Here is a 25,729-nt window from a genome sequence, read left to right as displayed (position 1 = left end):
TAGCATGATGCCCTCGAGGTCCATCCAGAACATAAGGAATTTGAAGAATTTTGGCATGCTTAAAGGGAAGATGGTGGGAACGTTTGATGGCTGGATGGCAGCTGCCATGACCTGCTAAACCCCACTCTGAACAGAAAGACAGAGATACTGCACAGGCCACTGAACTCAGCTGAAGCAGTCAGAGCCCTTCAGTAGCTGCTGCCTTGGTGAGGAAAACCAGCTGGACACCGAGAGGGCTTTTTAGGGAAAGGCGACACGGGGACAGGGATATGGAGATGATAAAAGGAGCTGACCAAAGGAGAAAGAAACAGTTTCTGGAAAGAACCAGGCTGGGTCTTGCTTCTCTAGAAACTAACAGGAAAGATGGATTCGATCTGGCTACCTGGACAATTTGAAACCTCTGCAAGGATAGAAGGCTTGAAAGGGACCGAGGCAGAAAGAGGGGAGGGTGGGATGTGTGAAGGAAGGCAGAGCCTGCAGGCCAGCTGTTTAGGAACCCAACTCCACACTGGAGATGTCTGCTAACAGGAGAACCTGTAAGGAAAGCCCCCGACCAAGATGTTCAAGGCCAGTGATCCAGGTGGGTGGGCAGACTGGGAGAAGGTGCATGCCTGGCAGGTGAACTGACAGCCCCTTTGTAACGTGACTTCAGCACAGACCCCAGGATGGTGTCAGTGGCATGTGCGTCTGAAGATCTTTCTGTAAGTCTCCAAAGCAAAGTTTCCTTGCATGAGTATAGCCTGGGAGGGGCTTGCTGAGAAAACACACAGTATAGGAAAATAACACTAGATAGTATTTGCTGACTATTAGGTGTCAGGCTGTGTACTAAGAACTTGACCACCCTCAAGTCCTTGAATCCTCTGAAAAAGTGGAACTGTTATTACTCCCATTTTAGCGATGGGCAAACTGAGGCTCAGAGACTATAAATCATCCCCAATCACAAGCACGTACTTGGGGATCAGACCCCAGAGCCCCTGGTCAGAACAGAAGGTGACATAAGACTTGGGCTAACTGACACAGCCCAGAACACGAGAGCACTTGGGTATGGGCTCTTATTATGAAAAGTGATGAGAATATTTAGAAGTCTGTTTTTTCCACCCCTTCCTCCCAGGCTCACAAGTATTTGTTGCTGACAGTTGCCTGGTAACCTGACAAACGCTGTCTGTGTCCAGCGGGGCTGAGTGACTCTCCCAAGCGCGGTTTCAGAGCAACAGTTGCACACATCTGCTTCCCTCCACGTGTAGGGGACCAGCCTCCACTTGTAACTTCCCATCAAATGTGCATTCACAACCAAGGAGGACTCCTGACCTGACATTCTGTGTGAGGTTACAGGCGGCAAGGACGGGACCAGCTTCAGCAAAGGGGAAAAGCGACATTCATCCAGTACACCCCAAGAGGCAGTTCCAGCAGAAGTAGAAGCTCAGGTCTCCAAACCACTCCCTTCATCGCCACTGCCCAGTGGGTGTTTTAAGACTGTAGGAGCCTACAGGGCAAGCAGTCCATCTGGGTCAGCACCATGGTCACCTTGTGCAAAGAAATCCTTCCAGAAGCACCAGCCACCCCTGGTCCTGTGAGAGCCTCCCTAGGTTACTTCACCCTAACAACATGGATGATGCTGAGAGAGTAAGTCCCATTTCCACTTCCCTCAGCACTGCCTGCTGCCCTGACAGGTTCCAGGCTTACTTACACAAATAGGTGTGTCCATGGGTGTGTTCAAATATGTACCCTCATGCCCAACTCTGCCTGCTCCTCCCACTGAAGAAGAAGGAATCTGTGTAAATAATCCCCTAGAGTGGAGAACTCAGACGTATGTTTATTAAGTTCCATAATTTTTTAAAAAATTACAGGGTAATAAAGAGATGTTTGTGGAAGTTTACCTTCTTCATTTTGATGTTATGAGGGATAATATTAAGTTCATTACACATTTATTGAATGAATGACTCTCACTGTGGATAGAACAAACCCAGGCAGGAAGCCGAATGACAGGAACCCCATGACAGACACAATTTTCTGTAGCTAATCCCCAGGCTGGTTAAAGCTCCATATGAAGCATTGCATATATGTATTGGCATGTGCTTTTTGCTGGCATTTTTTATTGGAAAACTCCCAGACAGACACTGGGAGCTATATGCAAGGCCCCACAACTTCATACCTTCACTGAGAGTCTGCTGTTTAGTCGCTAAGTCATGTCTGACTCTGTGATCCATGGATTGTAGCCTGCCAGGCTCCTCTGTACATGGGAGTTCCCGGGCAAGAATACTAGAGTGGGTTGCCATTTCCTTCCCCAGGGGATCTTCCCAGACCAGGGATTGAACCTGAGTCTCCTGCACTGCAGGCGGATTCTTTACCACTGAGCCACCCTGTTAAGAGCTTACTAAACTAATTCTCCTTATCTAAGTCCCCAGCAAATACCTGCTGCGTGTGTGGGCTCTGGCTTGGCACCCCAATTCTGACATAGAGTCATGCGTGGGGCTTTCCAGCACTCAGACTTCTTACCCAGCTCACATTCCTTTCCAGCACCGCCCTTCCCCCAGGAGGAGCCGGTCCAGCTCTGAGCTCCCCATCAGCAGGGCTGGAGCTCTCTTGCTCCTCTCCCATTTCAGGGTTCCCAGGGACTGCAGGACCCCTGCCCCCTGATTTCACAACTTTCCTATCTTGTTCTCAACACAGAGAAGTGTCTGAGGCTCATAACACGCCGTCTATGGGGTCGCACAGAGTCGGACACGACTGAAGCGACTTAGCAGCAGCATAACACGTAACTGTCCTTTTCTGAACCCAACACCAGCAGCAGGGCTACAGACAACAGAGTGGTGGATCGTTCCATAAATTCTTGACCTTGTCACAAGCACTGCCACTGGGGTGACAAAGAGTGTTCCAGAGTCACAGCCTGAGGTCAAATACTACCCCTCTCTCTCATCAGCTGTGCGCCTCAGTTTCCACATCTATGAAATGGGGACCAACCTACCACCCACCTTATGGGACTGAATGTGTAATCCACATAAAGCTTGCAGAACGCACAGGATAAGCCCACAATATATACCGGCTCTTACTGTTTTGATTTTTACACTCCCATTGAAGCAAAACAAAACAAAATGAAAAATCCACCCTCCATCTGCTCTAATAACAACTGAAGAGTCAAAATTAAACATCTTAGAAGGCTGTACTTATTCTCATAGATCTGGGTGACAGGTGGATCATCTGGCAGACAGAAACCCACCTAGTTTACATATCTCAACCAAGGAAGAGAAGCAGGAAGTTCTCTTTAGTTGGGTTCAGACAAGGAGGAAACTCTAGGCTTCAGTCCATCACACCTCGAGTGGCCAGCACTTGAGTGCACTGTGAATAAAACCTCACACCCGCCTCTTGATTCAGGTCTGGGGGGTGGGGGGTGGTGGGCAGAAAGACCAGCCCGAGGAGGGCAGAGGATGGGAGCGATCGCGCAATCTGTGTCCTGTCAGAAGGCCCCTCAGCTTCGGCAGAGATGCCGCATACCCAGCCTGACACCTGGTGCAAACACTAACCCCAGCCCATCTCCCTTTTCCCTGATGCCTCTCAGGGCAGGAAACGCACTGCCCAGGCAGGAGGGAACAGCCCAGCTGCACAGCATCCACCGTGGCTTCGGCCCCTGGGGAGGGTGATGCGAGCAACTGGCCCTGAGTGCCTGACAGTGAGATCCTGGGATGGGGAAATGGGAAGGATTTATCTGGGGGACATCTGTCTGGCTGGGCTAGATAGATATCCTACATGAAAGGAACCTGTGGCCAGAAAGGGCAAAAGAAAGAAGCGAGCATTTCCAGGAATAAATCACGTGCTCCACACCCACCGCTGCCTTGCAAGATGGGCACTGTGGTCCCATTTTAAAGATGCAGAAGTCGAGGCTTAGTTGGAAGTGAGGTTATATCCAGTTTCCCAATCCACAGGGGTAGGTTAAATACTGGGTGGAGGGATTTCCCTGGTGGTCCAGGGGCTAAGACTCCGCGCTCCCAATGCGGGGGGCCCGGACTGGATCCCTGGTTGTGCATTCAGCTCGGAGCCCTGGATCCCTGGTCAGGGAACCAAGACAGGGGCAGCCAAATAAATAAACAAATTTTTAAATCCTCTTTAAACAAAAGTACTGGGTGGACCTTATAATGGAATCCCCCAGGGCTCTTTCAGAGGACAATACATCATTAGCATTTTCCCATGTCTTTAACAGTCAAGTCCAACTCTTTGCAACCCTATGGACTGTAGCCCGCCAGGCTCCTCTGTCCATGGAATTCTCCAGGCAAGAATACTGGAGTGGATAGATGGTTCCATCTCCAGGGGCTTCCCAACCCAGGGATTGAACCCAGGTCTGCATTGTGGATTCCCTACCGCCTGGGCCACCAGGGAAGCCCCTTTAAAATAAAATTAGGGTAAAAAAGCAGCAGGCCTGAAATGCTTCCACTATTTTAACCAAAATAATTATATATATATATACACACACACACACATATATATAAGAAAAATTAATCTTGGAAGATGTATAATAAAATTTGACAGAAGTAGGATTACCGCTGATTCGTATTTTTTAAATCTGTGTTTTCACATTAAAAGAATTATGTTTCCTATGTATTGCTTGTCAAACTCAGAGAAACAACCAGGCTCTAAAAACCTTAGGTGCCCAGGATGACGCAGCTTGTGACTAGAGGAGCTGCAGCTGAACCGGCTTCTGTCCAGAGCCCAGACGAAGCCTCCTCTGTCCCACCAGCACACCCTCTCCCAGAAAGCAGCTGAGTCGACTCCGAGGTTGCTACTCAAGTCAGCCTTCCAGGACCACAGGCTCTGCATTCCAGAGAAGCCTCGGGACAACTGCGGCGAGCCTGGGAAAACCAGCCCCTTGCTCAGGAAGCCATCGCATGCCTAACACCTCCTGAGGTTGGCCAGCCCTTCTGAGGCTGATCCGTAACTACAGATGGAGCTGCCCCTGCCCACCCTCAGGGTAGAGGAGGTGCCCGCTTTGAGGGGACACCTTGTAGAAGGCACTGGGGACCCAGCGGTCCCACAGCAGGATGGACCCCAGAAGCCCACATTGCAGGCAGATTCTTTACTGTCTGAGCCACCAGGGAAGCCAACCCCCACGAGTGATGGGAAAATAACAGGAAGCTGATGTCCATAGACATGGGCTGGTTATGGCCCTCTCTGAGCAGCAAAAGGGCTCAGAGGGAGGACAGAGAGCACCCAACAACTCCTGGGATCCACAGGCCCGGGTAGAGGTGCTCATGCAAGGAGACAGGCCCAGAGCCTGGATGGGCCCGACGCAAAGTGCAGCCAGCACAGGGACAAACGGCCCCGGGGTTCGAATCCCAGCTTCACTACTTACTAGGACCTTGAAAAGGTACCGAAACTTTGCCAGCTTCAGTTTGCTCACCTCAATTCAATGAACTGGAACACGTTTAATCTAAAATGTTGATATCCTCAGAGCAACATTTTTTACATGAATTTAGGAAAATGAATTTTAAACAATCTTCAAAACGAAAGGACGGTGGTATCTTTGAAAATCATACAGACGAATTCAAGATGTCACAAGAAGATATATTAGATAGCTGCTTTCCCCAACTAGATGCCTAGTTCATTCCTAAAAGGGAAATAAAAATCTCTCACAGGGCAGTTTGTTCTAAAAGGCCAATGTATGTCAGTGCCTCACTCGGAGAAGTCTTTAGCCTGAGAGCTAACCCGGTGGAATGTTGCCCAGCAAGCAATGATCTAATTGAATAGCATCCTCATTATATCACACTGTCTTCTCATTTTATTCTGCCTTCAAGTAGTCAAAATTCCTTATATGGCTGCTTTGGCATGCAGTCACAGAAGGCTTACACTGTGTCTCGTGTGACCCTCGCAGCACTCTGAAACCCATTTCACAGATAAGGAGTCTGGGGCTCGGAGCTGAGTACACAACCTAGTAAGCAGCAAAGGGGACTCTCCAGGCCCCCCGCTTCGCAGCCAACACCCGGTCTTCAGCTCCTCGTCTTGGGTTTCCATCCAGACCATGGTCTGACTCACTCCTTCCCGACACAGAAACTGACTGTCCTCTCTCCAAAATCAGAACAAGTACTCACTGTAGGAGTCATGCTCCAAGTTCCTCCTCCATAACAAACAAACACTGAAGATGCATTTGTATGAAAAGCTCCTTGCTCAGCTCTGAGGAACAGCAAAGCAAAGGAACCTGGTCTCCGTCCTCATCCTCGGAGCATCTGACAGCTACTCGGACAGTAGTGGCAGCCCCTGCCTCCTCTAGCCCCTGCCACCTGAACCCGAGGGGACACAGTGGTTGGCCAGCCATACCAGACTCTGCTGGGAACCTGTTACGGGCAGGCTCACCGCACACCGTCTGCCCTAGAGCAGCTACGAAAGGGCTCCTGAGACCCAACCCACGAGTCTGAACTGCCTCCCCTGGGGCAGTCGTCCTCCTTGGTCATGAGTTGAACAGAGCTTCCCTGCCACCCATAAAGTCCACATCCACTCAGAATCTCAAGATGAGACCTTATCTGGACGGAGGGCACATGTAATCAACTAAGGACGTCAGGATGGGATCGTCCTGGAGTTAACGTGAGCACTGAATTCAGTGACTGCGTCCCTACGAGAAAAGGAAAGATCCAGAGACACACACAAGGAGGAAGGCCAGGGGAAGGCAGGGGAAAGGATTGGAGGATGCAGCTACAAGTTAGGAAGCAAGGATTTCCAGGGGCCCTAGAAGCTGGAAACGGCAAGGAAGGAGGTTCCCCTAAGGCCTTCAGAGGGAGCCCGGTGCTGCTGACACCTCAGCTTCACACTTCTGACCTCCACAACTTGTAGGGAATACACTTCTATTGTTTTGAGCCACCAACTTGTGTGTTAATTTGTCACAGCAGCCCAAGGAAATATCCTCTCCTATCTTAATGTCTCTGTCCAGCAGGGTGGAGAGGCCTGGCCTTTCCTTCCCAGAGCTCGGCTGGCCTTCGGGCCATCATGTTGCCGAGGGCACGCAGGCGGGTGCAGCCTGGGCCGCCCTGGGTGCACTGTGGAAGCCCGGAGTGCACCCTGCACACAAGCGCGCACACGTCCACCCCCACTTGCAACTTCTAAGAATAATGCGCTGCCAATAAAGGGCTCCAACTCTGTCTCGGAGCTAACTGACTCCTGGCGGAGGTTTCCATGTGGTTTAGGATGAGATCTCTTTACTCTCTGGCACTGCGAAGCCGTCGGGCGAACTGCCCTTCCAAATCCTCCTGGCACTGCTGCTCAAGAAACTCTTGCTGCCCCACTGGGTGGTGGGGGGAGCCAGACCTCATGACATTAAGGGCATCCTCCCACCCCCTCTGGGCTCGCAGCTGCTTCTCATTGGACAGGGAGTCTTGTCTCCCACTGGCCCCCTTTCAACACTCAAGGGTATTTTTATTAAAAGGCCTCCGGAATGTTAATAAAATAAAATGCAGAACTGCTCCCCTCTTTCCCCCGTGGGTGGGGGAGTTGTTGGCAGTGACCTCGATTTGAGCAGCCGCTGCCAGCACTGGCAGGTGGCTGGAGGGGGCGGGGGTCGGGGACCACAGGTGGTCTGGGAGCATGTTATCGTCTCATTCTGGCTTTGCCACCGATTTTCCTGAAACTTCGCTTCCACTCTCGGGTCTTCACGTGGTAAATGAGGAGCAGGCACGGTAGGAGGGGATGTTAGGTCCCTTCCAGCACTGACATTCCAAGAGGCTGGATTTCCCTTGATGCTTTGTCTTGGTGCTCGCTCATCGTTCTCTCCATCCTGCGTTCATGCGGTCCCAGCTCCCAAGTGGCTCTGGCAAAAGAACCTGCCTGCCAACGCAGAAGATGTGGGTTCAATCCCTGGGTCGGGAAGACCCCCTGGAGGAGGAAATGGCAACCCACTCCAGTGTTCTTGCCTGGAGAATCCCACAGACAGAGTAGCCTGGTGGGCTACAGTCCATGGGGTTGCACAATCAGATACGACTGAGCATAGCACTGCGCTGTAGATGCTGAGAGTACTAAGGAAGGCCAGCTCCCAGTCAGTGAGGCAGGAACACAGAGCAGAGGAGACATCGCCAAGTGTCCACATCAGCAGGAGGAGGTGACACAAACAGGAGCTGGAGGATGACCGGGGCCCGGCAGGAGAGGCAGAGTGGGAGTGCAGGCACATGTGCAGTCTGGACAAGGGGCTGGGGCTGGGGCAGTGCAGCAAGGCAAGTCAGGCTGGGGCCAGATGGAGTAGAGAGCTTGCAACCTTTCCTGGAGGCCACAGGGAGCCAGGCAGGTGCACAAGCAGAGGGGTGCCATGCTCTGATCTGGCCTTTTTTATTTAATAGGTAAGTTTTGTGTTTCTAGTGTTTGCGCCAGGTGTCATGTGGGATCTTAGTTCCCTGACTGGGCATCAAACCCATGCCCCCTGCATTGGAAGTACAGAGTCTGGACCACCAGGGAAGTCCCCGATCTGGCATTCTTTAGGAAGCATCATCTGGACACACAGGAAGGACAGGGTGTTCTGGGGTGTCCAGAACCACCACCTCATGTTTTCAGCAGGCTCGGAGGACAATGCCAGCAGTTCTTCCATTGTCGTTTCAAACAACAAACACTGGAGGTGATGCCCCTCTCCCTGCCTGCCTGGGGCAATCAACAATATTAGGAATACCGGATTCAAGTTTGAGTTCTTGGCCCTGCAGCTGTGTGACCCTCCAGCTTTATAGTCCTGAGCACGGGCCTTGGGGTTGAGACTCCTAGGTAGAAAGCTCTGCTGCTCAGCAGTTGTTACATCTTGAATCTGTTATTAACCTCGCTGAGATTCAGTATCACCATCTCTAAAATGGGTCCACTGCCGACAGAGCCAATGGGCATTTCACATGCAGGGAAATGAGTTTCTAAACAGGGCCTAGCTCAAAACAGAGGCTCCATACATGTGAGCCTTCCCTGATTCTGTCACAAATGTTGGGTAGGAACTGAGATAAACTGCCACCGAAGCCCAAAGGAGATGGGAAGGAGGCGGCTCAGGGGAGCAGCTGGGCCCAGTGGGTGGGTGGTGGGCGGTGTGATATGAGCACAAGGGTTTTTGTCAGTTTATCTCCACAACCACTCAATTTTCCTGCCATGAGAAGCCCAGAATCAGGAAGGCTCATGCCGGCAAGCTGGTGTGGGCTTGGGCAATGGCCTGACGTCAGTGGATTTGGCCAAGCTGCCAAGCGCTGCAGCCTCGTCAGCACAGTGTTGAAGTGACTCCCAAGACTCTAGGTGTTTCTTAGCAACGGCCCTATTTGGGGGAACACTGAGTGCCAAAGGGGAAGCTGGCTTGGAAGTTTGTGCAAGACAGGCGGCACCCCTAATCAACCCCCAGGGTCCCCCCAGCAGGTCAGCTCCCTCACGCCAGCTGGTCCCTCCCAGGGCAATGGGGGCCAGGCTGGAAGCCCTCCACGAGGCCAGCAGCTACCTCACAGGTTTCCAGGCAGCATCCCGGCCCAAAAGCTTGCAGAGAGGCCCTGGTCATCCCCGCGGCCCCCAGGCAAAACCCAGTTGCCATCTGTTGTACTTTTAACCATGCAAGCGGCTGACAGGACACGAGAGAAAAAAAAAAGAGGTCCAATGAAACACGCCCGGCCCTCAATACTCAGACCCAGGGCTGAGCACACAAGACTGTCTGAAACACAAAAGACCCCCGAACAGAGTCCAAGACAGACAGGTCTTCTGTGAAATTTCACAACCCACGAAGGTGTTCTAGAAAGTACCAGGACACAAATGCTTGCTGGACTTTTGTTCTTTCTCCACTCTGACAGACAATACATCACATAATTTTCACAAAATTTATTTGGAGGAATTAAAGAATTCCACCCGGGCCAGGTTTCTTGGTGCAGGCAGTTGGGTTCAGATATGTATTATTAATGCAAACATTTTCCTGTCGTGATTGCATACCCAATTTAAAATGAATTATCCAATTAAGTTAAGAAGGTGATGCATTCTGCTTCCAGGAATATGTTGCCAGTGACTCTGTCTTGACTGTTCTCCCCTAAAAACCCTTCCAATTAAGTTAAGACCGTTCAGTACACCGTGAGGCTAAGCCGGGAGGTTGCTGTGGAGACAGGAGGAGTCTTCATCATACCACTATTTCAATCTCCTGATGAGAAGGGAGCTGGCAGAGCTCTCAGCCTCCCCCTGGGATGAGTGTTCACTGCCAACAACAACAAGGACAAAAAGCTCTGTTGGACAGAAAAGGATGAAAGAGCGTGTAAGCTTCCAGATCTTCTGCAGCTACACAGAGAGTCATGGCTTGGGCTTCCTCAAGCAGAAGCCAGTTGGCGGGTGCATGCAAGAGGCAGACGCCACCCTGTCCCTTCTCTCCCCCTCGCTCTCGGTCAGTTCTAGAGGAGGCGTGCAGATCTGATGTGGAAGGTGGGACAGCACCAGCTCGGCCAGCAGACAGCAATCGACTGGTACCAGATAGCCACAAAGATCGGGGCTATGGGGTCAGACTGAGACACCACTGATGTCACGAAGAGTCAGGAAACACAGATGTTTATTTCTAAAATGCAAACCTGACCATGGCACTCTCTCGCGGACAGTCCTGTACTGGGTCTCCGCTGCCCTCACCATCAAGTTCATCCCCCACTCACTCTTGCCATCTCATCCCTCCTTCATTCCCTAAATAAACACTCAGACTCTTCCACACCTCCTGGTCTTTGCACATGCTGGTCCCTTCCTCAGTATATCCCTTCGCTACTTTTGTCAGCCTGGTAAATGTGTTCTTACTCAAGACCTGGGTCCCATGTCTGGACCTCTGGCAGCTTTGTCTCTGACTTTACAGGCTTCCCTGATGGATCAGATCGTAAAGAATCCACCTACAATGCAGGAGACCTGGGTTCAATCCCTGGGTTGGGAAGATACCCCCGGGAAGGGCATGGCAACCCATTCCAGTATTCTTGCCTGGAGAATTCCAAGGACGGAGGAGCTTGTGGGTTACAGTACACAGGGTCTCTCAGAGTTGGACATGACTAACACTTTACAGCAAGGTAGATACTAGAATCATGACCAAGCCAGCACTTTGCTATCATAACTGGTTTTCGTGTTTGTCTCCCTGAGCAGCTGCTAAACCACTCAAGGGCAGGGGGTATGTTTTCAAAGGAATGGTCTAACCATAGAAGAAAAGGCAGAGGTGAGAGAAAGCGACCTTGCCAACTTGAGAAGGATGTACAGGCATATCTCAAGAGATACCACAGGTTTGGTTTCCCAGATCACCATCAATAAAGTGACCATCACACTAAAACAACTATCGCAATAAAGTGAGACACAGTATTTTTGGTTTCATAGTCCATATAAAAGCTATGTTTATACTATACTGTAGTCTGTTAAGTGTGCAACAGCATTATATCTGAACAAACAACATATATATGTTTAAAATATTTTATTGATTAAAACAAATGCTAACCATCATCTGAGCAAGTCAATCTTCTTGAAACAGTAACATCAAAGATCACTGATCACAGATCACTATGACAAATGTAAAACTAATAAAAAACGTCTGAAATACCGTGAGAATTACCAGACTCATTCAACACAGGGTTGCCACAAACTTTCAATTCATAAAGAAGTGCAGTTTCTGCAAAGTGCAATAAAACGAGGTATGCCTGTATAATTAGAAACCACCTAAAAGTTGTCCATGAAGGGAGTAAATGCTGTGAGTCCCAGGGGTTCCCCATGCCCCTCACACTTAGGCCCATGGGTGCCAGCAGTAATCAGGGCCAGAGACAGGTGTGTTCTGGGTATAGATACTTCTCTTCCCCACCCCAGGACAAGAGATTTTAAAACCAAGTCTGCCTGATGTTATTAAGAGTTGCTAAACTATTTAATAAATAAAATCTCTGTGAGAAATCCTTATGTCTACATTAGGCTGTAGATGTACCTTCTGGAAGACTCGGTTTACACCTGAGAGAAAAAACCCTACCCCCAAAATGTAAGCCATCAGAACTTCTGATGCAATGAACCAGTCCACCTCTGAGGCTCACAGCAAGACAGCAAAACAAGTTGTTTGCTAGGAGATGACAGTGAAATGCCCAGGCATGAACTGAACGTCCCATGTAGGTCTCTGTCCACTCTGGTGTCTGCCCTTCATGGGCTCAGACACAGGTGTCCTCTCATGACCTGTGTGTTTCCAACCTGGGATTCAGAGCTTTGAGTCACTTCTTGAATAGCTTCTGGGTGGTTCTAATTATATAGGCATACCTTCTTTTACTATGCTTTGTAGATACTGTGTTTTTTACAAATCCAGGATTGGGGCCATTGGGATCAATAAGTTTTTCTTCTAATCTGTGTCTTGTATTAAAGTCCTCTGCTCTTTCAGGGCATGGAACCCCTGAATTTCCATAGACTCTGAAACCCTTTAAGGTGGGGCTCATCTTCATGGCCTTTGTTCCACCCTGGGGACCCAGCTCCGTGCCTGGTCCACGGTGAGCACACTGTGACGTTCTGTTCATAGAGTCTAGTTTCACACCTGCAGTTGAATCGAGCTGCTGTACATGTCACAAGAACAATGATCCTTTAGGATTCGATGAATCAAACCACAATCTCCAAAGCTCTCCTTTGGTGCGTAATTGTGAAAATCTAAATGCAAGCCCAGGAGTGTCAGAAATCATATACATCATATGGGTTGAAGTGTGCTCCCAAAAAGGTAGGGGAAGGCTTAGTCACAGGACCTGTGGATGTGACTTCACAGGGGTGAGCAAGTTAAGATGAGGTATCGAGGGTGAACTCTAATTCAACACACCTAGTGTCCTTTTAAGAGGGAAATTTGGACACAGGGAGCAATGCCATGGGATGACAGAGTCAGAGACTGGAGCTACAAGTCAAGGAATGCCAAGGACTGACAATCACCACCAGAAGCTGGGAAGAGGTGAGAAAGGATTCTACCCCAAGTCTCAGAAGGAATCTGGTCTTGCTGATACCCTGACTTCAGCTTCTAGCCCCCAGAACTGTAGAACAAATATCTGCAGTTTTAAGCCCCCCACTTACTGGCAAATTGTTACAGGAGCCCTAGATAATTAATACAATAACCAAAAGGCAGTAACTTTTTTCTGACACGTATTTAGCGTCAGCTTTCACGATAGAAGTGATTTGAATCTGGGTGGAGGCCACTTCACTATGTTACCCGTTTGCTCATTCATTTGCTTCCAATACTTACTGAGCCCCGGGTACGTGCCAGACCCTGTGCAAAGTACCAGAGTGATGGAAGTGGGTGAGCCAGGAGCCTGTGGTGTAGATGGCTCTGTGAGTGGTCACAGAAACAAACGCCTGCACCGCCAGGCAGTAAGTCTTAAAACATAGATAATAGAAATGATGGGCATTTTTATCATGTGTCCTTACCAGGTGCTGATCAAACCAGCCAATCCTAAAGGAAGTCAACCCTCAATACTCATTGCAAGGACTGATGTGGAAACGCCAGTATTTTGGCCACCTGATGTGAACAACCGACTCATTGGAAAAGACCCTGATGCTGGGAAAGATTGAGGGCAGGAGAAAGGTACGACAGAGAATGAGATGGTTGGCATCACTGACTCAATGGACCTGAGTTTGAGCAAGCTCCAGGAGATGGTGAAGGACAGGGAAGCCCAGTGTGCTGCAGTCCATGGGGTCGGAAGGAGTCAGATGGGGTCAGAAAGAGTCGGACACGACGGAGCAACTGAACAACCACCAGGTGCTGAGCACACGGTCACACGTGCGCCTCACACAATCCAGGGAGGAAGGTGCTTTTCAGTGCCCACTTCCCCATCAGGGATCCGAGACACAGGGATGGAGACACTAGGACTCTACCAGGATGGCACTGACCCCAAAGGGAGCACGAGGAGGGGGAGGCTCGCCCCACCAGGGGAAGCACGGGGAAGTGTCTGATTAGGAGGGGAGGGAAGTGTCATTTAAATATGAAAGCATCTTTGCAAGCTTAATTTTCAAATCAGCCAAAATATATATTAAAAAGCACCACAGGGACTTCCCTGGTGGTCTAAGTGGTTAAGAATCTATCCCTGGTTGGGGAACTAAGATGCCACACGCTGAGAGGCAACTAAGTCTGCACACCATAACTAGAGAGCACACGCAGCAACAAAGATCCACGTGTCACAACTAAGACCCGACAGAGCCAAAATAAATAAATAAATATTAAAAAAAAAAAAACAGCACAAAGCATTTCTTAGCATGAGTAAGAAGAGCTGTAACACCCAGGACATGCACAATCCCCCCACCCCACCCCGGAGTGTGCTGGTGCAGGACGCTGGCACAAAGTCCTAACTTCCTTCTTGACACCTGCCTGAATTGTTCAAGTAAGTGCTCAGGGAACTAGCCTCTGCATTATTATTGTGGCTTAGCACTTGGCAGCACTGAACACGCTTGGGTGCTGTTCTTAGCCCTGTTGTTGCCATCCATTTGCTCAGTCGCGTCCGACTCTTTGCAACCCCATGAAGTACAGCATGGCAGACTTCCCTGTCCTTCACCAACTCCTGGAGCTTGCTCAAACTCCTGTCCATCCAGTCAGTGATGCCTTCCAACCATCTCATCCTCTGTCGTCCCCGTCTCTTCCTGCCTTCAATCTTTCTCAACATCAGGGTCTTTTCTAATGAGTCGGCTCTTCGCATCAGGTGGCCAAAGTATTAGAGCTTCAGCTTCAGCCATCAGTCCTTTTAATGAATATTCAGGACTGATTTCCTTTAGGATTGACTGGTTTGATGTTCTTGCAGTCCAAGGGACTCTCAAGAGTCTTCTCTGACACCACAGTTCAAAGGAATCAATTTTTCAGTGCTCAGCCTTTTTTATGGTTCAATTCCCACATCCATACATGTCTACTGGAAAAACCATAGCTTTGACTAGACGGACCTTTGTCGGCAAAGTAATGTCTCTGCTTTTTGATACACTGTCTAGGTTTGTCATGGTTTTTCTTCCAAGGAGCAAGCAGTTTTTAATTTCATGGCTGCAGTCACCATCTGGAGTGATTTTGGAGCCCAAGAAAATAAAGTCTGTTACTTTTTCCATTGTTTCCCATCTATTTGCCACAAAGTCATGGGACCGGATACCATGACCTTCATTTTTTGAACATTGAGTTTTAAGCCAGCTTTTTCACTGTCCTCTTTCACCTTCATCAAGAGGCTCAGCCCTAACCATGTGTTAACTTAGCTAATCCCTACCACAATCCTATGACATAGTCTCTACTCTTATACCCGTTTTACAGAAAAGAAAGTTGAGCCAAGAGAAATTAGGCAAGCACTTAGTCATGGAGCTGGATTTAAATCCAAACCATGTAGCCCAGAGTTAATGCTATTATTGTAGTTTTCACTGTGATAATCTGCCCAAGGGCGGGCTGGCAGGGGGAGTGTGTGTAGGGAGACTTGAGGGCATTCTCTTGAGGAAAAAGGATTAAAGAGCCTCAGTTCCAACCTGGTCCCATTAGCCTAAACATTGTTCTCTGATGTCTTCTGCAAAGTTTTGCATACATTTTCCACTTTTTCCCTCTGCCCATTTCTAAATATTATTAGAATGGGTTAAAAATGTAACATGTAGCATATAAAAACAATAACGTCCTCATGCCTGCTTACTCTGGCAGGAAAACTTGCCTATTAGGACAAATCAAGGGACGTACAGTTTCAACAGGGAAGAGATGTTAGCTGGCAGAGAAGGGGAAAGACAATAGGAACAAAGCAGCAGCTGACAAGGTGGGGAGTCACCTAATGTATGCCACGTGCAGAGCAGGTTCTGGGCAAGTGTCAGGGGAAAGCGGAGGAGGGGGAGCGGGGACAAGGAGGAAGGGGACTGAGGAAGGCATGAAAGGCAGACAGGGTCACAGGAGGGCTGCATGACCATGAGAAGCACATGCAGTGCAGGTCGGGGCACAGCAAGGGTGCCCATATGGTCAGGGGCTCCACATTCACAAAGACCTTCCTCGAACCTACCTCTCAGGTGAGAGATCAGATCATGTAAGAGTGCCATTTTTGTGGATCAAAAATAGTTAGATGCTGGCAATTTCATACCATTCAATTCACACATAGAGTCCTAGAGTCACACTGACAAAACTGAAAAAAGTCTTAATCACAAAATGTAAAATACAACTTTTCACCCTTATTTCATTGCTTCTCCCCCTTTCTTCCCCCTTTCTGTTCTTTCTCTCCCCTCACTCACTCAGGCCCCCCGTCCCTTCTTCACGTCCTCTCCATGTTGTCCCTCCTTTTTTCACTTAAAACTATATTTAGTGTCTGGTGTCAGGACTCCCCTCGAGGTTCAGTGATTAAGAATCCACCTTCCAATGCAGGGGTCATGGGTTCGATCACTGGTCGGGGAACTAAGAGCCCACATGCCTCGGGGCAACTAAGCCTGCTTGGCGCAACTACCAAACCCACGCACCGCAACTAGAGAAGCCTACATGCCACGATGAAGATCCAGCACGGCCAAAACAAATAAATAACTTAAAATTAAAAAAAAAATTATATTAAAAAACCAACAGCCCTGTATTCAGCGTCTAATGACCATTGCAGGTCTCAAGAGAAAGAGTCAAACGGCCGAACGCACACACAAGCATATGGTGTATACGTTCCCAAGGAAGGAGGAAGGGCATCTTCTCCTGGCGGCCGAGCCGGCAGGACACCTGGACAAGAGCCACGCTGGCCCTCACTGCCAGCGCTAGCTGGCAGCACGAAGGTCACGTGGCCAGGCCTTAGCTCAGCCCAGCAGGAGAGGAAAGGGACACCGGGGGTGAGCAGGCCACACTGGCCACTCGGGCCCGGGGTGCTTGATAAAAACAAAAACGTCTAAGGCTGTGATACCCTTTGTGCTGCCTGACTGCCTACCTGGAAGTCAGGTGCTCAGAGGCACAGGAAACAAATGGTTCAGAAGGCAGGGCGTGTGCCTTCCGATCAGGAGCGTGGGCACCCTGGCTCTACCGCTCTCTGGCTGCAGGACTGTGGGCAAGGTTTCCCATCAAAGGCCCACGTCTTTACCTGTAAAGGGAGAGACGCCCGCAGGACAGTCTCAGGGGGTGTGGAGACCAGGCTGTACAAAACGTGCAGGGTGACTGTAGAATCTGAAATTGCTTTCCCCAGAGATTTAAAAATCTGCCCAAGGGAGATCAGATGTAGACTGAACTGCATGACTTGGCCTGTCTCTTGAGGAAGTCACCTTAATCCTCTGATCTCTCTTTGGGCTGAAATCCCACAGTCCTCCGTCCCAATGCCTGGGCCATGTGAAAAAGGGGAAACCGAGTCACAGACACCAAACCCCTTTTCTGTGACACCTTGATTTAAAACTATAAAATTACTTTTTTTTTTTTGTCAGTCTCAAAGTCACGCTCTTAGGCATTCTGCCAGCCAGCAAGATGACAGTTTTCCTTCAGAGGGCCCCAATTTTCACTGTGTGACTTAGAACCTGGGAAAAAGGCAAAACAATAAACCATCTGTGAGGCTTTCAGACAGTGCCATTTGTGAGAAGTGCTTTTTACATCTTGGTAGGACTCTGCATTAAGCTGGCATTAATTAATTGCTACATTAAAGGGAAGCACCTTTAACATTTCAATGACATAATCATATGCAATTACGATCACATAAAGGAACACTTTATAATTAACGATGCCGCCACTTCCTGAAATGTGTAATCCTTCTGTCTTGAATTCCAAAGAGGTTGGCAGGAGGAAGGCACTAAAGATAGTTCAGGAACTAATATTTAAATCAGTTTTTAATTCACCTTTCAACATGAATAGTAAAACCGGAACAAAAGCTTACCCTTATTAGGACTCCAAATCTTTATGTCTATGAGGCTAAATATTCAGCAACAATAGCTCCACACAGAAACGGTCAACAATTACAGGCCTGAAATGATTACCCCTCAAGAGCAATAATTTTGCCCCAGCAGTCACATCAATTGCTTTTCCAGAAACGCATTACAGCTCACTCCGACTGTCCAGGCTTTGGAAACTATGCTGTGTTATCATTAATAGAGCACTCTGACTTATTTCCGGGACTTAAACATGAGAATGGTTTTGCTTTTAATTAGGGAGGTTTCCCATGAAGTCGTGATCCCTGAGTACCAAGCATTATTCTAAGTGTTCCACATGTATTTGCTTGTTTAGTTCTGCACAGAGTCCTGAGCCCACACTATTTGAGCCCCATTTTATAAATGAAGACAGCAGGCACCCAAATGTTAAATAGCTTGCCCCAGGTACCATCCCCTCCCCACCCTGGAAAAGCCTGTTTGAGTGATTCACAAACCAGACCGGATAAACAGACTTTCTCGATTGTCACATTCATTCTGTCACTCTACCTGTGACGGAGGCCACAGAACCTCCCTGCACCTAATTTCTGTTGTGAGCAAATTTTTGCAGCAACCACCAAAGAAAACGCAGAGGCAACAAAATTTGACCCACGGTCACACCTAAAGGGTGGACCTCCCTGGTGGCTAAGTGATAAAGAACTCGCCTGCCAATGCAGGAGATGCAGGTTCAATCCCTGGGTCGGAAAGGTCCCTTCGAGAAGGAATGACAACCCACTCCAGTATTCTTGCCTGGAAATCCCATGGACAAAGGAGCCTGGCAGGCTACATTCCATGGGGTCGAGAAAGAGTTGTGCACAACTCATCAGACTAAACAACAAAAACACCATCACCTAAAGGACTGCCAGAAAGAAAGTCCCTACAGCACAGCCTTTCTTAAACAGCGACCAAACTTGCATCAACAGCCCCTATCTGATGCCCTTCATGGTACACTCCCTGGAGAAGGAAATGGCAACCCACTCCAATATTCCTGCCCGGAAAATCCCATGGACAGAGGAGCCTGGTGGGCTACTACTGCACTGGGTCGCAAAGAGTTGGACATGACTAAGCATGCACATGCGCGCGCACACACACTGTACACTATTTTCCGCTGTCCTCAGGGGACTGTGAGGGTCGCTCCCTCCCCGTGACAGCCTCCAGATACGGCCGAGGTTTACCTTGTCATAATAGTATCGCAGGGCTCTGCTCAGCTTGTCATAGTTCATGTTTGTTTTGTTTTTCCGGAGTCCCCACAGCTTGGCCACTTCTTCTGCTTTGAGGAGCTTGAATTCACCATCGTTGGAAGTCCAGCAGATCAGGTGCTCATGTTTCTGGTCCAGCAGTAACTGCAACAGGAACTGCCACAGCGTGATTGCACTCTCCATACCTGGGGAGGGAGGGCCGCGTCAGTGCAGCTGCCAAGGCTGGGGAGGGGGCCACCTCAGCACCACCCCCGACCCCAGCGAACCTCAAGTGCCTTCCATCCCAACCGGCCACTCTGAATCATATCTGGCTGCATGTCTGCAAAACAGCCACGACTCAGAAATACAAGGAAGCCCTGTGACCCTGGTATTTGCCACACACATCCCCACAGGTGACAGGGTTACACTGGGAATGATATGAAAAAAATGAGTAACAGATTGCCCCTTCCTGGAATCAATCCTCATACAAACGATTGCCCATACAATGCACATGGTGTCTGGACCCATTCATCCTATCAGCTCCCTCGCTGGTCAGCCTCTAGGCTGTTACCTGGATGAAACATGAGCCGCTAAGTGTGGTTACATAGGGGCCAGAGGTATGCCAATAGGTGTGACTGCATGAGGAGCTTCTTTCTGTATTCCCAGTGCTCTGATAACGCAGCCCAATGCCCGACTGATACATGCTTAAAGACCCGAGGAATCGTCTCTTTCTCAGGCACTTGTCACGTTGCAGATAGAAACACCTTTTGTGGGACTTCCCTGGTGGTCTTAGATTCTGTGCTCCCAGTGCAGGAGGTCTGGGTTCAATCCCCGGTCAGGGAACTAGATCTCACCTGCCACAGCTAAGAGTTCGCATGCCACAACTAAAGATCCCACAGGTGGTAAATAAGACCCCACACAGCACCCCCCCAAAAAAACCCACCATTGTCACAAGCACAGAGATGGGAAATGCATTCTTTTCTTCACTATGAGAAGGAAGCCTATAAAATGTTATCTTTTCCCCTTGACTCTGTTGAGGACTTTGTAAATGCTGTTCCTTCTGACTAAAATGCTGTTCCTCAGCTTTGGAGCTTGGTGAAATCCTACTCATCCATCACTACCCAGTTCATATGGGACCTTCTCAAGGAAATTTTTCCCCTCTCCCAGGCATTTCCCAACTTCAGACATTTGAAGACTTTCATGGCAATGGATACTGACTGTAAAAATAACAACAATGCCCATTTGTCTCATCAACAATTGCACATTAGGAAAGGAGAGGCGGTTAGGCTGGTCTCAAGAGCTTCATCATAGCTCAACCCTCATGACTGGACACGTGAAGTGCCCTGGGTTTTGATCTGGGAAAGATGCTGGAATGAGGAAGCCCAGGATGGCCAGAGGGTGGAAAACTGGCTTCTGGCACACACAGAAGCTTTGAAGGCCAGTTGTGAGGTGGGGACAAAGCCAGAGAGAAGTAGGGATCATGCCGTGATGCAAAGAGGAAACACTGAAGCCCCAGGAGGCAGCCAGGGTGACAGGAACAAGGGAGCGGTGAGAAACACACGACTCGGGAGACCCAGAAGCCAGAGTAACAGCCTTAGGGACACTTATCTGTACCAATATTTTTGTCAGTTCCACACCTCGCTTGCATTTCTCTTAAAGGGGCAGCTTTCAGACTGACGAATCATTTTTTTCCCTTTCCACACGGGGATCCATGTGAAAAATACCTAGCTTTCCAATAAGTATTTATTTCCTTATTTCCTTTCATGTGTTCAGCCAAAAGAACACATTTTACTGTTTCTCTGAGCAACATGGGTTTCCCGGTTAAAGAGAAACAGAATAGCAATGTTCTTCAAATACCCATAGGGCATTTTTTATTCACGGCTCTTTAAAGGAGATATTCTTTTCAGAAATCAATCTTCACCACAATGGCCACTCAGTCCGTAAGACAATAAATCACCTCCTTGTTGGATCAAAACAGCCTTTTGTATCTCATGAGTCTCGTAAACACATACAGCAGCCCGCCAGCTCCAACTCCGAATATGAGCTTCTGATTATTTGAGGACGGACCACAACTTTTCCCCCATCATTGGCACTAAGAATCGCTAACAGTTGTCTCAAATTCTTCAGTGTTTTCTCAACCAAACCCTTCAGACAGTAAGCTTTCAAATATCTCTAAAATTTTAAAGTGGATGCTCGGAGGAACCTGCTCCAAAGGGTAGAAGGCTGCCAGTGGGTGTGGAGGTCTGGATGGAAGGGATTCCTGGGTCGGTGGCTCTAGCCACTCACACCTCCCCCATCTCTGATATGAGCCATAATGTTCAGATGGAACAGGAGGACAATGTAAACATCTCCATGTGTTTCACACTTAGTGCTTCTACCAACCAGGACTCCTCAGAGCTTCTTGTGCTTCCTGGAATCCCTTTCCATGGCATTCCAACCGTGTGTATTGGAGCCATGTGCCCCAGGCATAAACGATGAGGACCTACTGTACAGCAGACCGGATAAATGTTCTCAGTCTTTCACTTCTCCCTTTCAAGTGGCCATGCAGCAGTGCCCAGAATGGGTAGAGTACTTTTCCCCCATCCCACTGATATTTGGGGATGGCCACGTTATTCGATTTGGCCAATGGAATGATGAGCAGAAATGGCGATGTGCCATTTCTCAGCTGAGGCCTAAGAGGCTTCCTATGTTTGCACTTTTCCTCTTGTGTTCCTGTTACTACTGTGAAGCTGTGGCACAAAAATGAGACATGTGGAGCCAATCTGAGCTCGACCCAAAGCCTGGAGCCAAGTCCCACAAATCACAGTCTGAAGCAGTGTCCCTGAGGTCAACCAATGAGAAAAATAAATGTTGCTGTATACCAGTGACTCTCAGTCTGTTTGTTATGCAGTATTATAGCAGCAAGAGCTGACTATTACAATGTCTTAGTCTAAAAAAACTCTCTTTGCTGGGGTACGATATCTTTACACTGTAAACTTACATTTATAATCATGAGGTATGTCTAGGCATGAAAAAGCATGTTATGCAGGGGGATTGGCCAATCCTGTCTTTACTCTGAGGGTTACAAGTGGGCCACATAAATGACCATGGGTGCTATGGCATGGCCTACAGCAAAGGTAAAAGAAGGAAAGAGGGAAAGAAAGGGGAGATATAAGAGAGGAAAGTGAAAGGGCAGAGGAGCACAGGGTATGGACAAGGACACCCTCATCAGGGCCCTGCCAGATTTCCAGAACTGATGAGCTGGGCCAAGGAGAGGCACAAGCTGAGCGCCAGGAATCACAGAGCTGCCCCCCACACACACTCAGAGCTTTGGTGAGGCTGGGTGGGTTGAGTCCCCTTCCTCCCCCGTCACTCTCCCACATGGAGGTGTCGGACCCAGGCTACCGCTGAGGGTGGGAGGATTCCTCAGAGGGTTGATGTGAGTGGCAGGGCTACACTGGAGGTGACTAAGCCATCTAGCCACTCCTGCCTAAAGCACGACAAACCCGCCTCTGACAGCCCCATTCTCCTTCTCCAGCCCTTCAGCCACTCCATGCCGGTGGATCCGCCAGCTTCACTGAATGTGCAGTCACACAAGTCTTTGCTGTGAGAAATCCAGCCACACATGCCTCAGAGATGAGTCTCAAAACCATTGCCAAACGAGCTTATCACATCTACAAACATCTGTCACCCACTTCTACACTTGGCAGAAGTCACGCTGGGAGGCAGTGGGCCCCCCACGGCCACTGTGGACTCCACCCTTGCCACCCTCTCTGGTGATGGAAGTGGCTGAGTATATGCCAGGCGGTGGGCACACGGTAGGGCTTGGGGTGGGCGGGTCAGCAACTGATCTCACCACTGTGGTTCCCACCACTAAGATGCTCAGCGTTTCCTTGATTTTAGTTCCAACCTTAGTAACTATGATTCAGTGTCATCATTTACACAAGTGTTTTCACACACAGTCATGCTTCACACCTTTGCCAGCCACAAACTTTGCCCCCTCAAGGACACAGGCAAAGGAAAGAGTCTAACACATGACTGGGGAACACACTCTCCCCCCAACCACCAACACATATTAGCAAAATTAATATACCTCTCACCAAAAAAAAAATTATTTTTAGTGTTTTTAAAAATAATTAATTCCTTGATGCCTAGAATCCTTAATAAAGTCCTATGTCTTAACATGAAGGTACAATCAAGTCCAGTGTATCTGGCTGCCATTATGAAGAATGTATGTAATTCAGGCAGCATCCTGTGGCTCTTACTAAATAAAAAGTTCAAGAAGGGACTGATACTTGACATTTATGTTTGATACATTATTATACAAGCGGGGGTCTGCTTTAACGTAATATGTCTCATCAGCCTAGCCTCATTTAGCTGACTTCCCACAACTCTCCACTTAAAATATGTAGAATACATGAAAGAAATGCTATAATTTTCTTTAAAAAAAATTTCCCAAATCAAACTTTAAGCTGAGTAGAAAATGTTACTCTTCCTCCCCTGCCCCATGCCTTATTTTGAATGGATAAAATTTTATCAGGTAGGATAATGCCATTCTTTTCTTTTTCCAAGAGTTGATAAAATGTAATGTTTAACATGAACACACAATCCTTAGAAATCTTAAAATCTCATAAAATAATTTGATAGCTGCAAAATCATTGACTGATGGTTTTTAAATTATTTTTAATTTCACAGAAAGCACATGATTCTATTCTTATTTTTCTTTTTCCTCTTTTTTCAAGGTTAAATTTTTATTGATTGAAAGAGTCTTTAAATTTTACAGTGCTCATAATGCCATGCTTAATGTGAACATTAAGCACTGCACTTTTATGTTTAGGAGGATCCACTGTGAAAGCATCACTGCTCTTGCAGGAAGAGGTGCCCTCCGTATCAGGTCCTCTCTGTACCATCCCTGACCGCATCTCGACCCTGCCGCCCACTGCAGATGGTTTCTCTCTCAGCACTTCTACTGGAACTAACCCAAGACCACGGTCACAGCAGCTGACAAGGCCTCTTCCAGGCCTCTCCAGAGAACAGAGCTACCTGCTATTTGCCCCAGCTGTTCCTTCTCCTTTGTAATTTATAGCCTAGATATTGCCATGGTGGAGGATAGTTAGATCATTTAAATCAGTTTGTCAAATCTGAACAACACACATCCCTCCTTTGGAAGGAGCAGGAGGCAAAAAATTAATAGGTCCTCATGTGGGCAAATCATCTTCACTAAATATCTTATTATAGTCTGCCTTCAATATTAAGAAGAAAAATGGATATAAGTGCCTCAAGGTTTATAGTTCTTATACAACCAGCTGATTGCTCCCACCCTATGCAAATTAACAATTAATCTTACATATGACACAGGATACTTGGTTGAGAGACAACCAACACAGAAGTTATAGCCATGTAAGGTATTTTGAGTAAAATGTGTTTATACAATTATACCCTACAAAGAGGAGAGAGACTCAATTCTCTCTCTACCTTTTTCAATTTTTTTTGAGTATCCATTTTATGCCAAGACACTCTCTGGGTATTTGGGGCACATCAGAGACAAAGGAGATGAAGATCTCTGTCTTCATGAATCTTACATTCTAATGGGAGAAGACAGGCCAAAAACAACAAACGTATGACTATTACAACACAATATTTTGGAAAAACAGTGTTACAGGGAAAGGCAACCAGAGCAGGTTAAGGAGGTGGGAGCCTGGGGTGTGTGAGCAGAAGGTCATGGAAGGCCTGATTGAGAAGCTAAGAACTGAGAAATACCTTTGTTAAAAAATAATTTTCAAAATGGGTTAAAATCGTGGCTCTCCTACAGATATAAAATGAAGACATGTTAAAGATTTTATTTCACTCATTAGTCAACCAGGGAACTTGGCAGGTGTTCTAACAAGTTCAAAAAAGAATCTGAATAATAAAGGCATTTATAAATTAGGAATACTGAAATGAATGCACAAACAGGGGTGACAGGGGAGTCAACTGAACTCTACAAGACAGGAGAGAATTTGCATACCTACAGACAATAATTATTTTTGTTATCAGCTATCTCTAATTAGTAGATTGTAAAATACCTTCCATAAAACCAGAATCACATCCTCCAGAGGAGATTAGAGTCTAGACAATGCACAGTTTTTTGTGGAAGCATAATTATTTTCTACAACTTGCAGCAGATGAGAGGGTGAACTGCTTCTGTCTACTTAGAAGGCTACACAGTGAGGAAGAGCAGATTCAGAGCCAGACTATCTGGGTTCAAATCTAAGTACCAGTCCTATTTGGCTGTGGGACTTTGGTTAAGTTACTTAACCTTTCTGTGCCTCAATGACCTCATAAGGAAAATGGAGATGATGATGATAAAAGTGTCTCCCTCATAGGGCTGTTGCAAGGATTACATGAGTTACTAAGAACGCACTCGAACTACACTTGGTACATAGTGTTATTCCAAAGTTTACTATTATTTTTTAAGCAACAGACACTTCTTCATAAATCATGTTGTGAGGATATTTGGCCTTCACCTAGCTCAAAGGCATCATTTAGATACTATATCCATCTTGGTTCTTTGTTCATTAGGCAATGATTCCACAATAGGCACTGATATCCAGGAAGAATCTTCCAGCTCTTTGGTGACTGTTGTTTATAAGGTGACGGAGAAGGCAATGGCACCCCACTCCAGTACTCTTGCCTGGAGAATCTCATGGACGGAGGAGGCTGGTGGGCTGCAGTCCATGGGGTCGCTAGGGGTCGAACAGAACTGAGAGACTTCACTTTCACTTTTCGCTTTCATGCATTAGAGAAGGAAATGGCAACCCACTCCAGTGTTCTTGCCT

General features: G+C 47.9%; 2 protein-coding genes across 6 annotated transcripts in view; one reads left to right on the top strand and one right to left on the bottom strand.

The window, feature by feature from the left end:
* CDK17 (cyclin dependent kinase 17) overlaps positions 1-1,280 on the top strand; it is a 138,177-nt gene extending 136,897 nt beyond the window's left edge. For all 3 annotated transcript variants that reach the window (XR_009736486.1, XR_009736484.1, XR_009736485.1), the window contains 2 exons: positions 4-206; positions 1,112-1,280. The gene's annotated coding sequence lies outside the window, so the exon portion shown is untranslated. The remainder of the gene's footprint in view (positions 1-3; positions 207-1,111) is intronic.
* ELK3 (ETS transcription factor ELK3) overlaps positions 1-25,729 on the bottom strand; it is a 69,960-nt gene that overhangs the window by 22,786 nt on the left and 21,445 nt on the right. For all 3 annotated transcript variants that reach the window (XM_061416987.1, XM_061416988.1, XM_061416986.1), the window contains exon 2: positions 18,930-19,138. In XM_061416987.1, coding sequence (XP_061272971.1) covers positions 18,930-19,136 — 207 coding nt within the window. In that variant the 5' untranslated portion in view covers positions 19,137-19,138. The remainder of the gene's footprint in view (positions 1-18,929; positions 19,139-25,729) is intronic.

The sequence above is a fragment of the Bos javanicus genome, chromosome 5, assembly GCF_032452875.1.
Source record: "Bos javanicus breed banteng chromosome 5, ARS-OSU_banteng_1.0, whole genome shotgun sequence".
Taxonomy (NCBI): domain Eukaryota; kingdom Metazoa; phylum Chordata; class Mammalia; order Artiodactyla; family Bovidae; genus Bos; species Bos javanicus.
This window is presented reverse-complemented; position numbering and strand designations above follow the sequence as displayed.